Source organism: Emericellopsis atlantica, assembly GCF_019669845.1.
Source record: "Emericellopsis atlantica unplaced genomic scaffold F5Z01scaffold_14, whole genome shotgun sequence".
In the NCBI taxonomy this organism is placed as follows: Eukaryota; Fungi; Ascomycota; class Sordariomycetes; order Hypocreales; family Bionectriaceae; genus Emericellopsis; species Emericellopsis atlantica.
Genome location: NW_025764716.1, coordinates 361,973 through 376,973, shown reverse-complemented (window position 1 = coordinate 376,973; position 15,001 = coordinate 361,973). Strand labels below are relative to the sequence as shown.

The window sequence follows — 15,001 nt, the reverse complement described above, 5'->3', positions numbered from 1 at the left end:
CGCTTTGCATAGTGAGGCTGCATATCCGTACTCCGATGAGCACTATATTCCGACACCTGTTAGGTCAACAACTCCGAGACGGGAGGAGGACAGCATGGTCGAGACACTCGTACTGCATGGGACGTGGTGGCGGCATCATTATAGTGACCATCACTCAGTCAGTAGACCCAAGGCAACTCAGGGGAATCAATTCTGTTCTTCTCAAAATGGCCGGGTATTGTATGTTTCATGACCGTGATTGTACTTCGGCAGGCAAGCCCAATGTCCACCGCAACGTCCTACGACAGGCGCATCGGCTCCATCGCCTTGTCCTTCTCCTTGGCAGCGGCAGACGGCGCGTCGTACAGGTCATCCTCCTCCGACACGCCATCGACGTCTCTCCTCCGCGCAGAGCTGGCACCGCCAGCACCGGCCACGGCTGAGGATGGACCTTTCGTCTGCCCGAATCCACTGGGGTGGTACGGCTCGAACTGATGGCGCTGGTGCTCCTCGGGATCACGGAAGGGATCCTGCGCATCAGCGGCGTCGTCGAGGGGTCCCGCAGCCGTCGCCTTGCCCTTGCCGTTGACAATGTGGGGATCCTCGGGGTGCTCACCAGACTCGTGTAGCTCAGCCTGCGATCGCTGCCAGGCTAGGATTCTATCATTGCCTTGGGCGTCGGGCGTCGCGACCTGGGGCGGGGACGCTACGCCCATCTGTTTCCGCGCGTTGAGGACGGCGCGCTGGTGCTGATTGAGCGCCGTCTGGAGCTGCTCGTTGGTGTCAATGAGGCTCTCCATCGTGTCGTTGTCGGGGACGGGGTTGTCCGACTGCATGTAGCCCTGGATACTACGCGAGGCGCTCTGACAGCGGTCGGCAAACTCCTTGATGAGATCGTTGTGGAGCATGTCGCTGGGTGATGTGTTCATGACGACCTGCTCCAGGAGCTTGGCGGATGTGCGGGCCTCCTCGAGACGGCTGGACAGCTCGATGGGGTCAGGGAGACGCTTCGACGACTGCTGCGCACGCGCGGCGTAGTTCTGCGAGTGGCGATACTGTGCTGGCTGCGGCTGCCACTGCTGCGGGTGCTGGTAGTACTGCGGCTGCTGGTACGCCTGCTGACGCTGCTGCTGCATCATCTGGGGCGGCGGCCCGCCGTTCTTCTTAAAGGCATCCTCCTTCTGTGCCTTCCACATCTGGACGAGCGGCTGCAGGTTCTCGTCGTACTGCTTGGTGTGCTCAAAGTCGTCCAGCATCTCCATGAGCATGTGCCGCAGGCGCGTGTCGCGCACGTGCTTGAGCAACTTGCGTGTGGTCTCGACAAACTCGGGCTCGCCCAGGTTGCGGGTGAACGAGGGGCCGGGGTTGTCGACGAGGATGCGCACGAGCATGAGGGCGTTGTACTGCCACGCCGGCTTGCCGTTGTACTCCTTGCTGAGGAAGCGGCGGATCACGCGGGCGCACTCTGCAGCGGCGGCGGGGGACGACTCGGCGGCGTCGACAATGGGTGGGAGGTGGAGAATCTCGTCGCCTTTCCTCTGGGACATGCTGCCGCCCATTTCGCAAAAGGCTTGGACAGCCGCCCTCGCGTTGGCTTCGGGGCTGCCAGAGGCGGCTACTGCTGCCCCGGCGGGGGACGATGAGCCGGCTGCCCCCGCACCTGGTGACGACTCGTCTGCGGCATCGTGGCTGCTGCTGTGACCGCCGGCGCGCTTCCTGAAGCTTCCAATGACTTTGCCCACGTTGAGGCTCTTCTTCATGGACTTCATGGTCCCTGTTGCTGTTGCTGTCGTTGTATTGCGCGCGCGCGCTTTCGTATGCGCAGGCGCTATCTGTCGATTCGGGTTGGGATGTGGGCGACTCGCTGGTGTAGGCGCTATCCTACGGCGACAATCACAAAGTGCGACAGCCTCCCGGTGGTGAGCGAGCGCGCTTCCGTGGGTGCACTGGGCAGGTAGGTAAGCAGTTGGGAAGTTTGCAACAGGATGCGACGCTGAACGCTAAAGATGCAAATGGACAAGGTATCAGGCGCCGCAGCGCCAGGGTGGCTGATGCTCTGAATGTCCGCGTTTGGACGTGAAGCGCAGAGGATCGGGAGACGACTGGAGGATGGGGAGGAGGAGAGGAGACAATGAGGCCTCGTTCACGCTCAGTCGTCCTGGGGGCTGCCTGCCTGGCCTTGGGGGTCGCCAAGCCAATTTCGTCGTGCAGGGTCCAGTCCCTGCTTGATGACTACCCTAGACTGAGATAGTCCTCGCAGCCACCTCAACTGTAGCTCAGCAGTCAGTATTCGTGATGCGTCGTGAGGACTGAAGCTCTTTGACTTCCAAGTCTGCGCAGGCGAGACCAGATTGGCGCAAACCAAATAGGAATCAATCAAAGCCTCGTCCATGAAGTCGTAATAAGGTCCGTGGAGGGAGGAATGCACAGCCCCCAAGTGCCGCGCACATACGCACGACAGAGTCAGACAGAAGACACCTTGAACGCGTGTGACGCCTCCCACACATTCTGTACATTTGACTCCTCGTTACTTATCACTCACCGATGTTCGGAACTAATGCAATCCGATTACTCGTCCGTCAGGCCACAAGCACACGTCAGTCGCAGCCACTCTCTTGGCAGCGAACTGTGCCACACGATCGACCTCACCAAACGAGACTTGAGACTTGGGGAATCTCCACAAGCCGAACTTGAAGCAGTAATCGCTGTATTATTATGCTGAGAGGCCGAAGGTCTCTGTGCGAGAACACTGACAGAATCTATATTAGTGCCGCTGTCTTCGACTCTTCAAGCATCTTCTTCCGAGTCACCCTCCGACTCTGAGTCGGAGTCTGCCACGATTTGCTCGACGATCAGGTTCCCCGACCGCCCTATCCTCTCCCCCATGGTGACGGTTTGGCTGGGCTCGTAGATCTCACGTGGCAGCGTCGACGCAATCCGGAATGAGTATTCGTGTTCGTACCCCTCAGGCTTTTCGTAATCCTCCCCGCCATCCGTCGTCACCCCGTAGCACTCGACAAAGGCATACAGTTCCTCCATAGCCGCATCCTGCGCAAAGCGTCGCGTGATGCGCCCAGCCCCCGTCTCCTCGGGCATCATCAGTGCCACGCGCACCACGCTCTTGTCAGATGCTGGCGGCTCCGGGTGGAGTTTCGTGGCGCGCCATGTCCGCCACTGTGCTCGCTTCTGCTCCAGGATAGCCGCTTGCGCGGCTTCTTGTTTCGCACGCTCCTCGGCTGCGGCTGCGGCCTCGGCCGCCTCCTTCTTCTGACGAGCGCGCTCGCGGTCGATGGCCAGCGATCGCTCATAGGCAGAGTCCTGCTCGGTTCGGAGGCTTCTAGTCACTTCCTGAGCAGTCCTCTCTGCGCGCACGTTGGCCAGATCGCCGCCATACTTCTCCATCGCAGCTTGGATCTCGGACAGGTAGGTCGCCGCCGGCGTCGGTCCGACCAGTCGCTTGATGACCCCCATCCTCGTGCTTCCCTCCTTGGGCGTCAGGCAGATGAGAGCCGAAAAGGGAAACTTGGTGCACTTGTACTCGGTCGAGACCTGGTAGGCCTCCGAGTCCAGGACATTGCCGCCCCAGAGTATGATGTTGTTGGTGGGGTCGTTGACAAACTGTACCACCTGAGGGTCTAGGAGCGTCTCCTTAACAAAGGACTCGGTGTCGTCGTGCTCAGGCGAGAGAATCACCGTCAACAGAAACTTGAGATCTTTCTTGGCCTGATCATGTGCCTGTGCGAAGCCACCCTCGTAGAAAGGCAGCTCGTTCGCGCCGTATTCCTCGTCAAACTCCCTCTTAAAGCGAGCTGCTGTGTCGCGCGGCATCAGCATGCGCCGACCGCTGTTGCTCTTCAGCCCGGCCGGCCCACTCGTCAGTGCGCGCGGGCGCAGTGGGGCCGGCAGGAAGGATAGGATGTAGACAAAGGTGCGGAATAGCGACGAGGCGGCCGTCCAGCTCCAACTCAACGGCGCAAGGAGCAGACCTACCAGCCATGGTGACCGACCGGTGACAGGTTGCTGTGGCACGATGCGAGGCGCTGCGTCGGTCTGTGCACCCGGTCGGCGGGCTCGCGAGGGTGCTACTTCAGCAGCCCATAGGCTTTCTTGCAGATTCTCGTGACGTGCGGCTTCGCGGGGGATGTCTTGCGCGGCTAGCGCTTCGGCAACAGGGTCCGGGCCTTCGCCATCAAAGAATTTAGCGACGGCAATCTATAGAGCGCAACTGTCAGAATGCGCGAACACGGGCTAGTGAGGCTGTCCTCGAGTTGACGTACCTGGACGTTCCACTGAGACCGTCGGAGTAGGGGGATGGCATCCTTGGGTTCCTGGTTGGTGACAGCAATGTACTGCTGCAAAGCGTCCTGCTGGGCAGCAGACAGGTCCTCGTCGTTGTTTGGATCTGCCATTGCGTCTGGTGTGTTGTCGTGTGTTGCGTGTTCGGGGCTTGCTGTGCTGGTAGTAGCAACCGTGGCATCAAATGTTGAAATTGACAACGAGGAATAGCTGTATCGCAGGCGGTTCGGGGCTCTCACTTCAGTCAGCCCATGTCTCTGTACATTCTTTGGCGACAAATAGCTTTCGGTAGGTGGCTAAGAGACACGGTTCCAACTGCACGCAGGTAAAGTTAGGTTAGGTGAGGACAGCTTCAGGTCCGAGGTGACGTTGCTGGTAAGGGAGCTGTGGCTGTGCGTGTGGCTTGAGCAGCGGGTGCGGCGTCATTCATGCCCAGCGGGCATGGATGTTCTTTCCTGCAGATTTTGGCAGGCAGGGTACCTACCTTACATGAGTAGACGGACGCCCTCCGCCAAGCCGTCGCCGCAATCGCCCGCCGTCCGACTTGCGTATCCCCCCACCAGCGACTGGACGCCAACAGCATCAGCTTTACCCCCCAACACCCGCAACAACAACAATCGTATACCGGCCGTCGTACGGATCGCATGACGACTGGACTGCAGCTTTGCATCCCCATGCTGAGGCCTCGGCCACGATCAATCGAGCCATGGGACTTTGCCCAAGCTAGGTCAGCAGCCCTCCCTTGACAGCGACGCAGCGACGCGACGGGACCGCACCATTGAGCCACCCGCGTTGACTCGGTCCTCCCAGACACTACAGCTCCGTTACGGGAGGCGGAAATCGATGCGACTTGCCAAGATAGACAATGGCGACAACGCGGTATCAGAACAACGACGTCCGTCGTCAGGTCGGTTCTCCAAGGCCTAAGGGGCGAGGTATGCGCACCACCAGACTATGGCCGAGCGAGCGTTGCGATTGACATGACCTATCAGTGGAGAACAAGGATACCCTATGTCGAAACGTACTTATATACGGGCACTGTCGATATGAGGATCAGGGCTGTGCGTTCAGCCATGATCAGAATAAAAACAAATCATCACCATCAGACTTGTGAGTCTCGCCCGGTGCGCAGGGCTTTCTGCAGGGAGCGGGACTGACGATTGGCCTTGTTGCAGATCCAAAAAAGCCTTAAATGTCGATTCGCCCACATTCACGCCTGCGACTACGGCATCCAAGAAGGCAACCTTGAGCACACAAGCTGCCAATGCACCGTCGTTCACGCCGCGTGGCTTTGGAGGTAGGACGTCACCTGCTCAACAAGTGACCTGACACGCTAACGGGTACCAGCAGCTGCGCAAACAGACTCATCCGATGCATCAGTGCCGTCGTTCAACCCTGCAGCCATCCGCGAGTTTACCCCAAGCTTCGACGTAGCCAACAACGCAACCCCCTCGAACGGCACGACGGCGCATGAAGCAGCCGTGGCATTCGATCCTTTCAGCATGCAGGCTGTCGGCCAGAGCCTACCTACGACGCCCTTTAACCCATACGCAGATGACCAGGCCGCCCTGGGGGCCGGTGCTGGCTTCTTCCCGAGCCAGAACGCTTATCAGACCCCGCTGCAGCCACTGCAGCACCACCTATACTCGACATGGGGGCCCAAGCCCACGAACCTGAAGCCCTACGAACGAACAACGTCGGATTTCTTCATCCCCGAGGACGTGCGGATCGACTTGACCAAGAAGAATGAGGCCGCGAACCAGGTCATGCCCAACTCACAGCTACCACAGCTGGACAATTACCATTCGCTCGTACCCCTTGACACAACCCATAGGAAGAACGCAAGCATCTTTGGATACAACAGCTGGGTCTACAAGGCCAAGGCGACACGGACAGGAACCGTCGTCTGTCTGAGGCGCCTGCAGGACTTCAGGTTGAGCAACGAGCACGCCATTCGGTCTGTCAAGGAGTGGAGGCGCATCGTCAGTGCCAACGTGGTCCAGACCCACGATGCCTTTACGACCAGGATGTTTGGAGACAGTTCTCTGGTCTTCGTGCAGGACTTTCATCCGCTCTCGCAGACATTGGCCGAGGCACACCTAGCAACCTCCTCCCACGGAGGGCGCTTTGCGCAGAAGAATCCGATTCAAGAGTCCGTACTGTGGTCCTATATCACGCAGATTGCGACGGCGTTGAAAGCCATCCACGGAAAGGATCTCGCCGCGCGCTGCATCGACGTGACCAAGATCATCCTGACAGATGCGCGAGCTAACCGCATACGCCTCGGGGCATGCTCTATCCTGGACGTCGTACATTATGAGGCCCGACGCCCCGTAGCAGAGCTTCAGCAAGAGGACTTTATTAACTTTGGCCGGGTCATCCTGTCACTGGCGACCAACACGCATCCGTCCAACCTGAATAATATCAATGGATCGATTGAGCAGCTGAGCAGGGTGTACTCGGTGGAGCTCAGGGACACTGTGCTCTGGCTTCTGTCACCGCAGCAGCCACCGGCCCAAAAGGGTATCGAGGAGTTCATGCGCGGCATCGCGCTGCATGCCTTCGCGCAGCTCGACGTGGAGGAACAGGGTAGAGACGCAGATAAGTCTCATCTGAGCACGGCGCTAGAGAACGGCAGGCAGTTCCGGCTGATGCTCAAGCTCGCTGCCATCAACGAGCGGCATGAGCTGAACGGGGACCCGAATTGGTCCGAGAATGGGGAGCGTTACTTGCTCAAGCTCTTCCGCGACTACTGCTTCCACCAGGTGGACGCGGATGGGAATCCAGTGCTCGATGTGTACCACATGATCACCTGCCTTGGCAAGCTCGAGGCCGGCTCGGAAGAGAAAGTCTGCCTGACCAGCCGCGACGAGCAGACGAGTTTTGTGGTCAGCTACAAAGAATTGAAGAAACAACTAGGATCGGCATTCGGAGATCTCCAGAAGGCCAGCAAACAGGCTAAGGGCCTGTAGGGAAAGCGCCCCATGGCAGTGAGCAATGCGGCGAATCCGCCCGCTGCCCCCGACGCTGGGACTGGTCAAGATGGCGGCGGACCATTCTAGGCGGACGTTCCTACCGGACCTTCTCGCGGGAGCGGAGACCGGCACTGGAGAGACAAGCACTGGAGAGACGATCATCGGAGAGGAGCGAGAAGGAGAGGAGTGCGAACAAGAGGGCGAGGCAAGGGGTTTTGGAGAAAGCATCAGTCGCTTGGCTGATATGTCTGTGCCTCAGCGAGCGCGGATGGATCAAGGCTATAGCGGTGTTGTCATACTGCACACACACACACACAAAGGTACATACAAACATGCCGGTCTGCTAGAGACGGTACCCATCCTCGTCAACTGACGTTGGGTAGTACCTATGTAGCGCTGAATTTGAATGACTCTTTTACGACTGCGCAGGGGATCGATGTGTCGCGGCAAGATGCATGATTGCCATTGTAGTCCGGACAGCTGTGGTGAATGGTCTTTTTTTTTTTTGTTCATTGTCTTTGATTCGCCTCGCTCAGTCCTCCTCGGCTTGCGCAAAGGGATTGGCAATCTCCTCGCTCCCATCTACCGGGCTGATTAGTACCAGCAATGTCCCCCTGGCCACAACCAAACCTAGCGATCGCGTCGTCTCGTTGCCCTGGTCATCTACAAGCGGTGGTCAGTTCACACACTCCTTGAGATGGTGTTCGCGAAAACCTACCGCGCATGGTCTCCTGCCCGTCGTCGAGGACGAGGTTCATCAGTGCGTCATACCCCTTCAATGTGCCGCGAACTACATTGTCTCCTGTCAGCACAGCTCGAGAAAAGTCCCAGTGCTCGCGCCCTGCTGCGCGCTCGCTAGACGGGGGGGAATGCCGGCAGAAACCCACCTTCACGTCCGCCATTGAATTTCACCGTAATCTGCTTGTCCATGTATTTCCCCAGATCGAGAATGTTCTCCTTCTTAGGGCGCTCGGTCGTGGAGGAAGGGGCGTTGTGTGTCGATCCGCCGCGAGCGTTGCCGCGACCGCCGCGTCCGCCGCCGCGCGATGAGCCTCTGTGGTCGCCGCCGCCGCCGCGATGTATCGGCCTGTCAGACATTTTTGCTTTGCTTCGTGTGTAGGAGAGGAGGGGCCGTGGGTTTCGTTGGTTGTTGGTGGCCTGGCGAAGGGATGTGACGTTGGGCCGGTGAGGTGAGGTGAGGTTGGAACTTGGAGGGGCAGAGGTTGTAGCTCTGCTGGATGGGGCAAGAATATCCAGGCAGCGCTGGTGTGAATTTGGGTGCCATGTGGTGATGGAATTATGTCGTGTCTGCCGACGACGCGCGCTGCGGGGACGCGTTAAGCTCGCATCGTGCAAAAGTAAGCTTTTGGACAGTTGCTTCCATGTGTAATACAGTGTGGCCTGTGTATTGGCAAGGTCAATTGGGTATGTATTGTGTTCTCGCTCTTGTTCCTAAACCAGAGCAGGACAGGCAATGGGCCCTTGCCAGAGTCTAGGCTTGCTGAGCTACCCTACACCCTTTCTGGTCAACCTCGAACTTGAACTCGCGAAACAAGAAGATCATCAGCACGGAAGCATGGTGGGGAGCTATTAGAGTGTGTGTATTGGTGCTCCGACCTCGCATCAAAGCTACTGCGCCTTCAAGATTGGGGATTATACGCTTTGGGAGAGGAAGTGGCAAACATAAGGACCACTCTTTTGAATTACGAGGGGAGGGGACACCAGCATAAATCATGATCGATGTATTCATCGCCCAGTGCACGCATCACCTCTGGCGAACACATTGCCACTCGCAGACAATGTGATGACTGGTTATTGACCTAGTAAAGATGTAATGATGAAGACTACCATACCTTGCGAGGGCAGTGTGAGCTAGCAGGCGGAAATCAAAAAGCAAGTGGCGACAAATTTAGGCCATTGTACGTGGGCCGTTGAAAGTGGGAATAATTTAGGGAATAGCTCCCCGTAAGCATACCCTTTTTGCTGTTCAGCTGTTGATCCTATTGGAGAAGCAGACACATAGTATCAATAGTCAATGGGGGGGGCCAGGGGTTGACGCGGCTAGTCGTGAGATACTAGCCGCCGCATCTGCCTGCCAGAGTGATCCGGGGTCCAGTCTGCTTGGGTTAGTAGTCCTTGGCGGTGACAGCTACCTCCCGGAAGCGTGTTCTAGTGCACCTTCGAATATTCTGATTCACCACTAGGGACTGGACCTTGGGTTCTTGTCCTGTCCTCGTTGCGCACGAGACATCGTGGCTTCGAGGCTCGAGTACCTAGGTCAAATCGCCCCGAAACGCCATTCGCCATTGGTCTCCACCATAGATTGACTGGAGAGTGGGCAAGGGCCACGTTCGTTGGGGTGCCCCTCACACGCGATGATCCCTCCCTCATAGATGAGGCGACATGTCCATCCTCTTTCCAATCCACATTGTCTCCTCACCGACCGCGCTCGCGCTGGCTGCTCCCCCAAACCAAATTCACAGCTGCCTCGGAGTTCTCATCCGTGGGCACGTCGCGGTCGCCGCGGCTCCTGAGTGGTCAATGGCCGCGATCCTCGTCGTCATCTGCCACCAGCTGCCTGGTGGCACCAGCTGCCTGGTGGCTCTCCAACAACCCCCCCATCACCAGAGCCAGAATAAGGCAGGTCAGGGACTCAGGTCCGGCGAACGAGATAGGGGGTAGTCCTTCTTCTCCACGTCCAGCCTCGTTCTGCTCCGCTCATCTGACCATCAATCAGCCCAGGTCTCCCAATACCGCCGCCCACTAACTTAAGTGTCCCCCCTCAGAGGCCGGGTACAAGTGTCTCTCTCTCCCTCGGCTGCGCGGGGGGCTTTGCGATGGACAATCATTGAACAACATTCCCCTATCCTACATATTCATGCATATTCTCCCCAACTTGTCCGACTAGCCTTGGTAGGATCTCGCGAATCGGACGTCAATCCCCGGCCGAGACGGTCTAGGCCCAGTCGCAGATTCGCAAGTCGCAAAGCGAGCGCTGCCAGTGCGGACCTTGATACGCAGCATCTCGACCGCACGCAAACTTGGTGTCATAGCACCAGCCTGGTCCGATGCGCGATCGATTTTGCTGAAAGTATTCACGTGCTTCTTTTTCTTCTTTTTATTTTTTTTGGTTGTCCCTTTTCTCGCATACGGATTCGGGAAGAGACATTGCCACCTTTTTTTCTCTCGAGTGTTGATTTCTTAGAATCAAACTGAGAGAGGTCCGCGCTGCGCCTGACATCTTCCAAGGGCGACATTGACAGCACTGATACTTGACCATGGCCGAGGACGCCAACAAGCGCAAGCGCGACGCGGATGACCAAGGCCAGACCATGCCTCTGCCTCCAATCGTACCTCAAAATCAGCAAGGTTGGTCACGTCAATTCTCCGAGGAACCCAGCTGCGATGGAAGAATCTTGCTAACACTGGCAGGCCACGGCACGGGCTTCATCAACTATCTCACTCGAAGTACCACGGAGAGACTATTCCTTCTCCCCAACGACCCGGAACCGTTCTCCGAAATCCTGCGTATCATTGGGAGCTATGAGGGTATGTGGAATCCAGCCCTTGCTGGCTCTGTACTTACGCGTCGAAGGTGTCCTTGAGCGTCAGGAAAGTCTCGCCTTGTCTTTAGGCGCCAAACTTCATGGCCCACGTCTGGCGCGTGGGTTTGAGAGCTTTTTCGAGGGACCCATCAAGACAACCCCCCCACAGCAGCCGTTTGGGTCTTCCGCCGTGACCTGGCACAATATCTACTCATTCTCGCGGACCAACCCGGAAGAGTTCGTCTTGACGACCTTGCCGGATGGCACGCGGGGCTGCCATTTTACCTGGAAGAATAGCGTGCAAGTGGAAATCTCCGAGGATGATTGGAGACTCATCATGTCTGGCGCCCTCAGCAGGATACCGCTGGAAGATCCACTCGAGGAGGACGAGGCGGCCGAGCTGGAGACCCTGGATCTGCTGGAACAGAGAGCTTCGATGCTGTGGAGGCGCGCCGACGACGTGGCCGCCCGGTCGAGGATTCTGCACCACAAGCTGGGGCAGCGCAGGCAGGACATTATGAGGAGGCGACCGCAGGCCGACGAAGCCACTTCGCGGTTCCAGTCCATCAACCAGACGAGCCGACCCCCCTCGAGAGGCCCCGCGCCGTACGACTTGCGGGCTGATCTGCTGCAACAATTCCTCTCCCCGCCGACACCCACCACGGCGGCTTCGCGGTCCAACTCGGGCGCAGGGTTGAGTCAGGGTCATTCCTCCCCAGCCCTGTCCAGCACAGCGCCGCAGCGCGTGCCCACTGCCACCCGGTCGCCCTCGACCATCGCGGCCGATGAGGTGCCTGTCGATACTCTCCGTCCCCTGATCACCCAGAAAATCGACAAACTACTCCGTGGCGACCCCATTAGCCCGGCCTGCGATCGCTGCCGACGACTCAAGCTACAGTGTCTGAAGCACCTCACTGCTTGTCAGGGCTGCACAAAGAAGCACGCAAAGTGCAGCTGGCGGCAGGTCACAGAGGACGAGATTGCGCGACTGAGGAGTGACGTGGGATTCGTGGAGGAGGGAGAATCGTCCTGGCTGCTGCAGTCTCCACCACCGGGTAGCAGCAGCGTCGGCGTACCTGGCATCGGGGTCAGCAGTCGGATTGAGCTGCCGCCCATTAACAAGATGCGCGCAAGTCTACCGCATGGTCTGAGGTTGAGCAAGGAGGACAGTGGGGGCGCGCAGCCCCCCGGATCGTCGTTTGGGGAGCGATTTGGGAGACCGAGGCCTCCCTCGAGGTGATAGCACGACGGGGGATCGATAGAGTGTGATTTCATGATGACGAGCCGCTGGTTGTGTAGAAGTTGATACCACTGTTTTTTAGTTTTGATATGAAGCATGACGCTGACGTTGTTGGCGAGACGAGACACCTGGGCTGCCATTGAGTGAATGAATACATTGCGGACAGAACGCAAAGACCTAACTTAAACTATCCCAAAGTTGGTCGTTCGTACATGGTGGACACCTTGCCCTATCGGCTACTGCTGCCTCCTTTCTGCATGCCTGCATCTAAATCCAAAATCACGCTGTACATCTAAGATCCGAGCCAGCCTGGCGTGGTATGGTATCCAACTAAATTAGCCTCATCCTATACACGCCGGCTCACCCTTCTTTATACTCTCCATGACCTTCGCGGGAATGGGATCCTTCTCATCAAAGGCGGCTTCCTTGCGCTCCGCGCTGCTCATCGTGGTAATGTCGAACCTGTCGCCTCCGGCCACCCGCGCGCTGCCCCTCGTCCAGCCCCAATGGTCCTTGGCCCCGGCCTTTGGCATCGCCATGTGCGCGGCCTCCGCCATATCATCCTCGCTGACACCCGGGATGGTGATGCTGTGACGGTGCGCAAAGGCGCACACGTAGAGATCCAAGTTGTCCGGGTTAAACTTGAACGCCTTGGCCTTTGAGGGCGCCGTGGGACCCATGACGTTCATCTCGCGCAGGGTGCCGGACATGGCGTGCGTGAGCGACATCATCCAGCCCAGGTTCCTAATGTCGGAGCCCTCCTTGAGCTGGTCGTGGCTCTCGAGCGTGGAGAGGGTGGTCAGGACCAGGCGCGCAATGGACGCGGCGAGCTCCTGGACCCTCTCGCCGTCGTCGGCCATGCACATGTCGGCGCCGCCGCCGACTTCGATAAAGAGGACGATGGACTCGACCAGGGCCCACATCTCACGCCACTCCTCGGCCTTGCGCGCCTTGTCTGCCCTGCGGTGGCCCGCTCTGGTGATGGTGTACGGGTGAGAGGGCAGCGAGACGGCCGTCTTGTTGCATGGGCACGTTTTGCCCCCGTCACAGGAAGGCTTGTCTCCTCCTTCTCCTTCTTCTTCTTCTTCTTCTTCCTCGTCGTACTCGTCTTCATCTACGGTGGGGTCGCAGATGCACATGAACTCGTACGCATGATTGGGGTCCTGCATGGACTTTTGGTAGCCCAGGTCCAGGTTCTTGGAGGCAGACACCTTGGACCCAGCGCTTCTCGTGCTTGTTAATGGGTCGAAGCCCTGTCGACGCAGCAGCTGCTGCATCTTGGGCCGCAGGCTTGGCCTTCTTTGCGTTGGGTTGCGGGGCGGCAGTCGCATTGGCGTCCGCCGGGTCCAGAGCTTTGCGTTTGGGGGGCATGATGAAGATCGGATGGTCTTTGATGTCTGATGTTGGTGATGGTGAATGAGACAGGAGGGTCTGCTCGAATCCTGGGGTTGTTACGGGGTATCTCAAGTTGACAGACGCGTTTGTTGACGCGACTGGACGCGCGTGATGACGTTAATTCAATTAGCGTGTCTCGTCCCTGTCGATCCCGGCAGAGGTTTTAGTCGGACCCCTAATTTAATTAGGCGTGTCCTGCAATTTCTCGTCCACACTGACAAACCTCACAACGCAATGCAGATAATGGAAAGTGAGAGGATCCGTGGCGGGACCGTTGAGGCTCCAGATGGACATGTTCTTCAGGGTGCCCTCCGCCTTCATCGCAGCGAAACCACCGCGCAATCGAACCATCCTGCTGAGCGCCTCGGCATGCATGACCACGGACGCGCTGTCGCCCGTCAGGTGCTGGAACACAAATAATCAGCTGGATGTGACCCCTTTTGCGTCGTGAATTGACTTGACATACCGCGTCGAGGCCGATCGCCATGCACGTGAGTATCATGCTGTCGCTCACCGTTTTGCTCGAGCTTGCGAGTGCCTCTCTCAAGCTACGGATCGCATTGATACTGTACTGCGCCGACAGGGCGTCGTATCTGCTGCCACGATCACCCGCGCCAACCCAGCGAGACAAGTCGCGACAAGCCGCAAGCAAGATGCAAGCGAGGAAACCAGCATCGCTCGCCGCGCTTCGTATCCAATACGGGACCATAAACTGTTGGAGCTGATATGGGCCATCGCAGTCATGAGACTGCTCAGCGAAACAGGATGTCCGGTATTGCGCGAGGTGGGAAATGACTGGTCATGCTGCTGTTAGCACTTTTTGGGCATCGCTCAAGGATATGAGGCCCTACAGTAGTGCAGAAGAAACCACTCATGCTGGGCTACAGGTCTGCTGAAGCTCTGGAAAGGGTCGGTGTTTGCTGCGCTGAGGCAGCTGGCGAGACCATGGTTGTTGACGACGAGATCTGGCTGATGATCCAGTCGTCTCGAAACCTTCGACTTTCGACTCGCCTGGTACGCAGCAACGCGCCGATCGACTGCGACCCGATTCCGTGCCGCGTGTGCCCGTACCTGTCCCTTGTGCTTCTTGGAATCAGCAGGCGTAGTGGAGTGGACGAATTGAAAGACCGTCATTGTGGACAGACGCGTGATCCACGGGCAGATTCGACCAAGAAAAGCATTACCCAACTCGGGAGCGCTACAAGCCTCTTTTCAGGGAATTCTAAGACTGCGGACCTGCGGGAACCGGGAGACAGTATTAGACTGCGATTAATCAGCCCTGCGGTCCGCGGATTTTATTGCGGTTAGACTCGACAGTCGAGCCACGGCGGAGTTTGGGTCCTTGGGGGAGCATTTGTCCCATCGACGAATGCCAAGCATCGCATTGTCCTAATCGAGACAAGAGTGGATTCAGCGACATCGTGTAAGTCACCAGCCATGTCTACATTCCCTTATCAAGATCCAAATTTGGCTGTGTGTGAAGAGATTACGCATGCAGGCCATGTTGAGAGAATGGAATTTTCAAAGAGCTTTCATTTTATGAGCGGAGGAATGATTTCCAAGCAGAATTT

At 57.8% G+C, this 15,001-nt stretch overlaps 7 protein-coding genes across 7 annotated transcripts; 2 read left to right on the top strand and 5 right to left on the bottom strand.

Annotated features, from left to right (window-relative positions):
* Positions 1-144: 144 nt before the first annotated feature.
* On the bottom strand, positions 145-2,074 carry F5Z01DRAFT_117543 (uncharacterized protein). The gene has a single exon (XM_046257457.1). The coding sequence runs from the start codon at positions 1,746-1,748 to the stop codon at positions 279-281; it is 1,470 nt and encodes a 489-aa protein (XP_046118040.1). The 5' UTR covers positions 1,749-2,074; the 3' UTR covers positions 145-278.
* A 692-nt stretch (positions 2,075-2,766) lies between these two features.
* On the bottom strand, positions 2,767-4,388 carry F5Z01DRAFT_622572 (UBX domain protein; the record flags this gene model as incomplete). Its single annotated transcript, XM_046261276.1, is given in 2 exon segments — positions 2,767-4,191; positions 4,206-4,388. The coding sequence occupies 2 exon segments, from the start codon at positions 4,386-4,388 to the stop codon at positions 2,767-2,769; spliced, it is 1,608 nt and encodes a 535-aa protein (XP_046118039.1).
* Positions 4,389-5,140: 752 nt separating this feature from the next.
* Positions 5,141-7,247, top strand: F5Z01DRAFT_622822 (PAB-dependent poly(A)-specific ribonuclease subunit PAN3; the record flags this gene model as incomplete). Its single annotated transcript, XM_046261286.1, has 4 exons — positions 5,141-5,210; positions 5,268-5,385; positions 5,451-5,572; positions 5,623-7,247. The coding sequence occupies 4 exons, from the start codon at positions 5,141-5,143 to the stop codon at positions 7,245-7,247; spliced, it is 1,935 nt and encodes a 644-aa protein (XP_046118038.1).
* A 535-nt stretch (positions 7,248-7,782) lies between these two features.
* Positions 7,783-8,348, bottom strand: F5Z01DRAFT_622714 (uncharacterized protein; the record flags this gene model as incomplete). The annotated part of the gene is made up of 3 exons (XM_046261283.1): positions 7,783-7,913; positions 7,969-8,040; positions 8,138-8,348. 3 exons carry the CDS (start codon positions 8,346-8,348, stop codon positions 7,783-7,785), a joined length of 414 nt encoding a protein of 137 aa, XP_046118037.1.
* Positions 8,349-10,528: 2,180 nt separating this feature from the next.
* On the top strand, positions 10,529-12,275 carry F5Z01DRAFT_687624 (uncharacterized protein; the record flags this gene model as incomplete). Its single annotated transcript, XM_046266020.1, has 3 exons — positions 10,529-10,619; positions 10,683-10,799; positions 10,846-12,275. 3 exons carry the CDS (start codon positions 10,529-10,531, stop codon positions 12,033-12,035), a joined length of 1,398 nt encoding a protein of 465 aa, XP_046118036.1. The 3' UTR covers positions 12,036-12,275.
* Positions 12,276-12,376: 101 nt separating this feature from the next.
* On the bottom strand, positions 12,377-13,312 carry F5Z01DRAFT_674427 (uncharacterized protein; the record flags this gene model as incomplete). Its single annotated transcript, XM_046265042.1, has 1 exon — positions 12,377-13,312. The coding sequence occupies one exon, from the start codon at positions 13,310-13,312 to the stop codon at positions 12,377-12,379; it is 936 nt and encodes a 311-aa protein (XP_046118035.1).
* Positions 13,313-13,610: 298 nt separating this feature from the next.
* On the bottom strand, positions 13,611-14,564 carry F5Z01DRAFT_674426 (uncharacterized protein; the record flags this gene model as incomplete). The annotated part of the gene is made up of 3 exons (XM_046265041.1): positions 13,611-13,835; positions 13,897-14,225; positions 14,282-14,564. The coding sequence occupies 3 exons, from the start codon at positions 14,562-14,564 to the stop codon at positions 13,611-13,613; spliced, it is 837 nt and encodes a 278-aa protein (XP_046118034.1).
* Positions 14,565-15,001: the final 437 nt, after the last annotated feature.

What these genes read in the sequence shown, in the direction of transcription:
- F5Z01DRAFT_117543 (XM_046257457.1), bottom strand. Translation starts at nt 1,748, where the DNA reads ATGAAGTCCATGAAGAAGAGCCTCAACGTGGGCAAAGTCATTGGAAGC.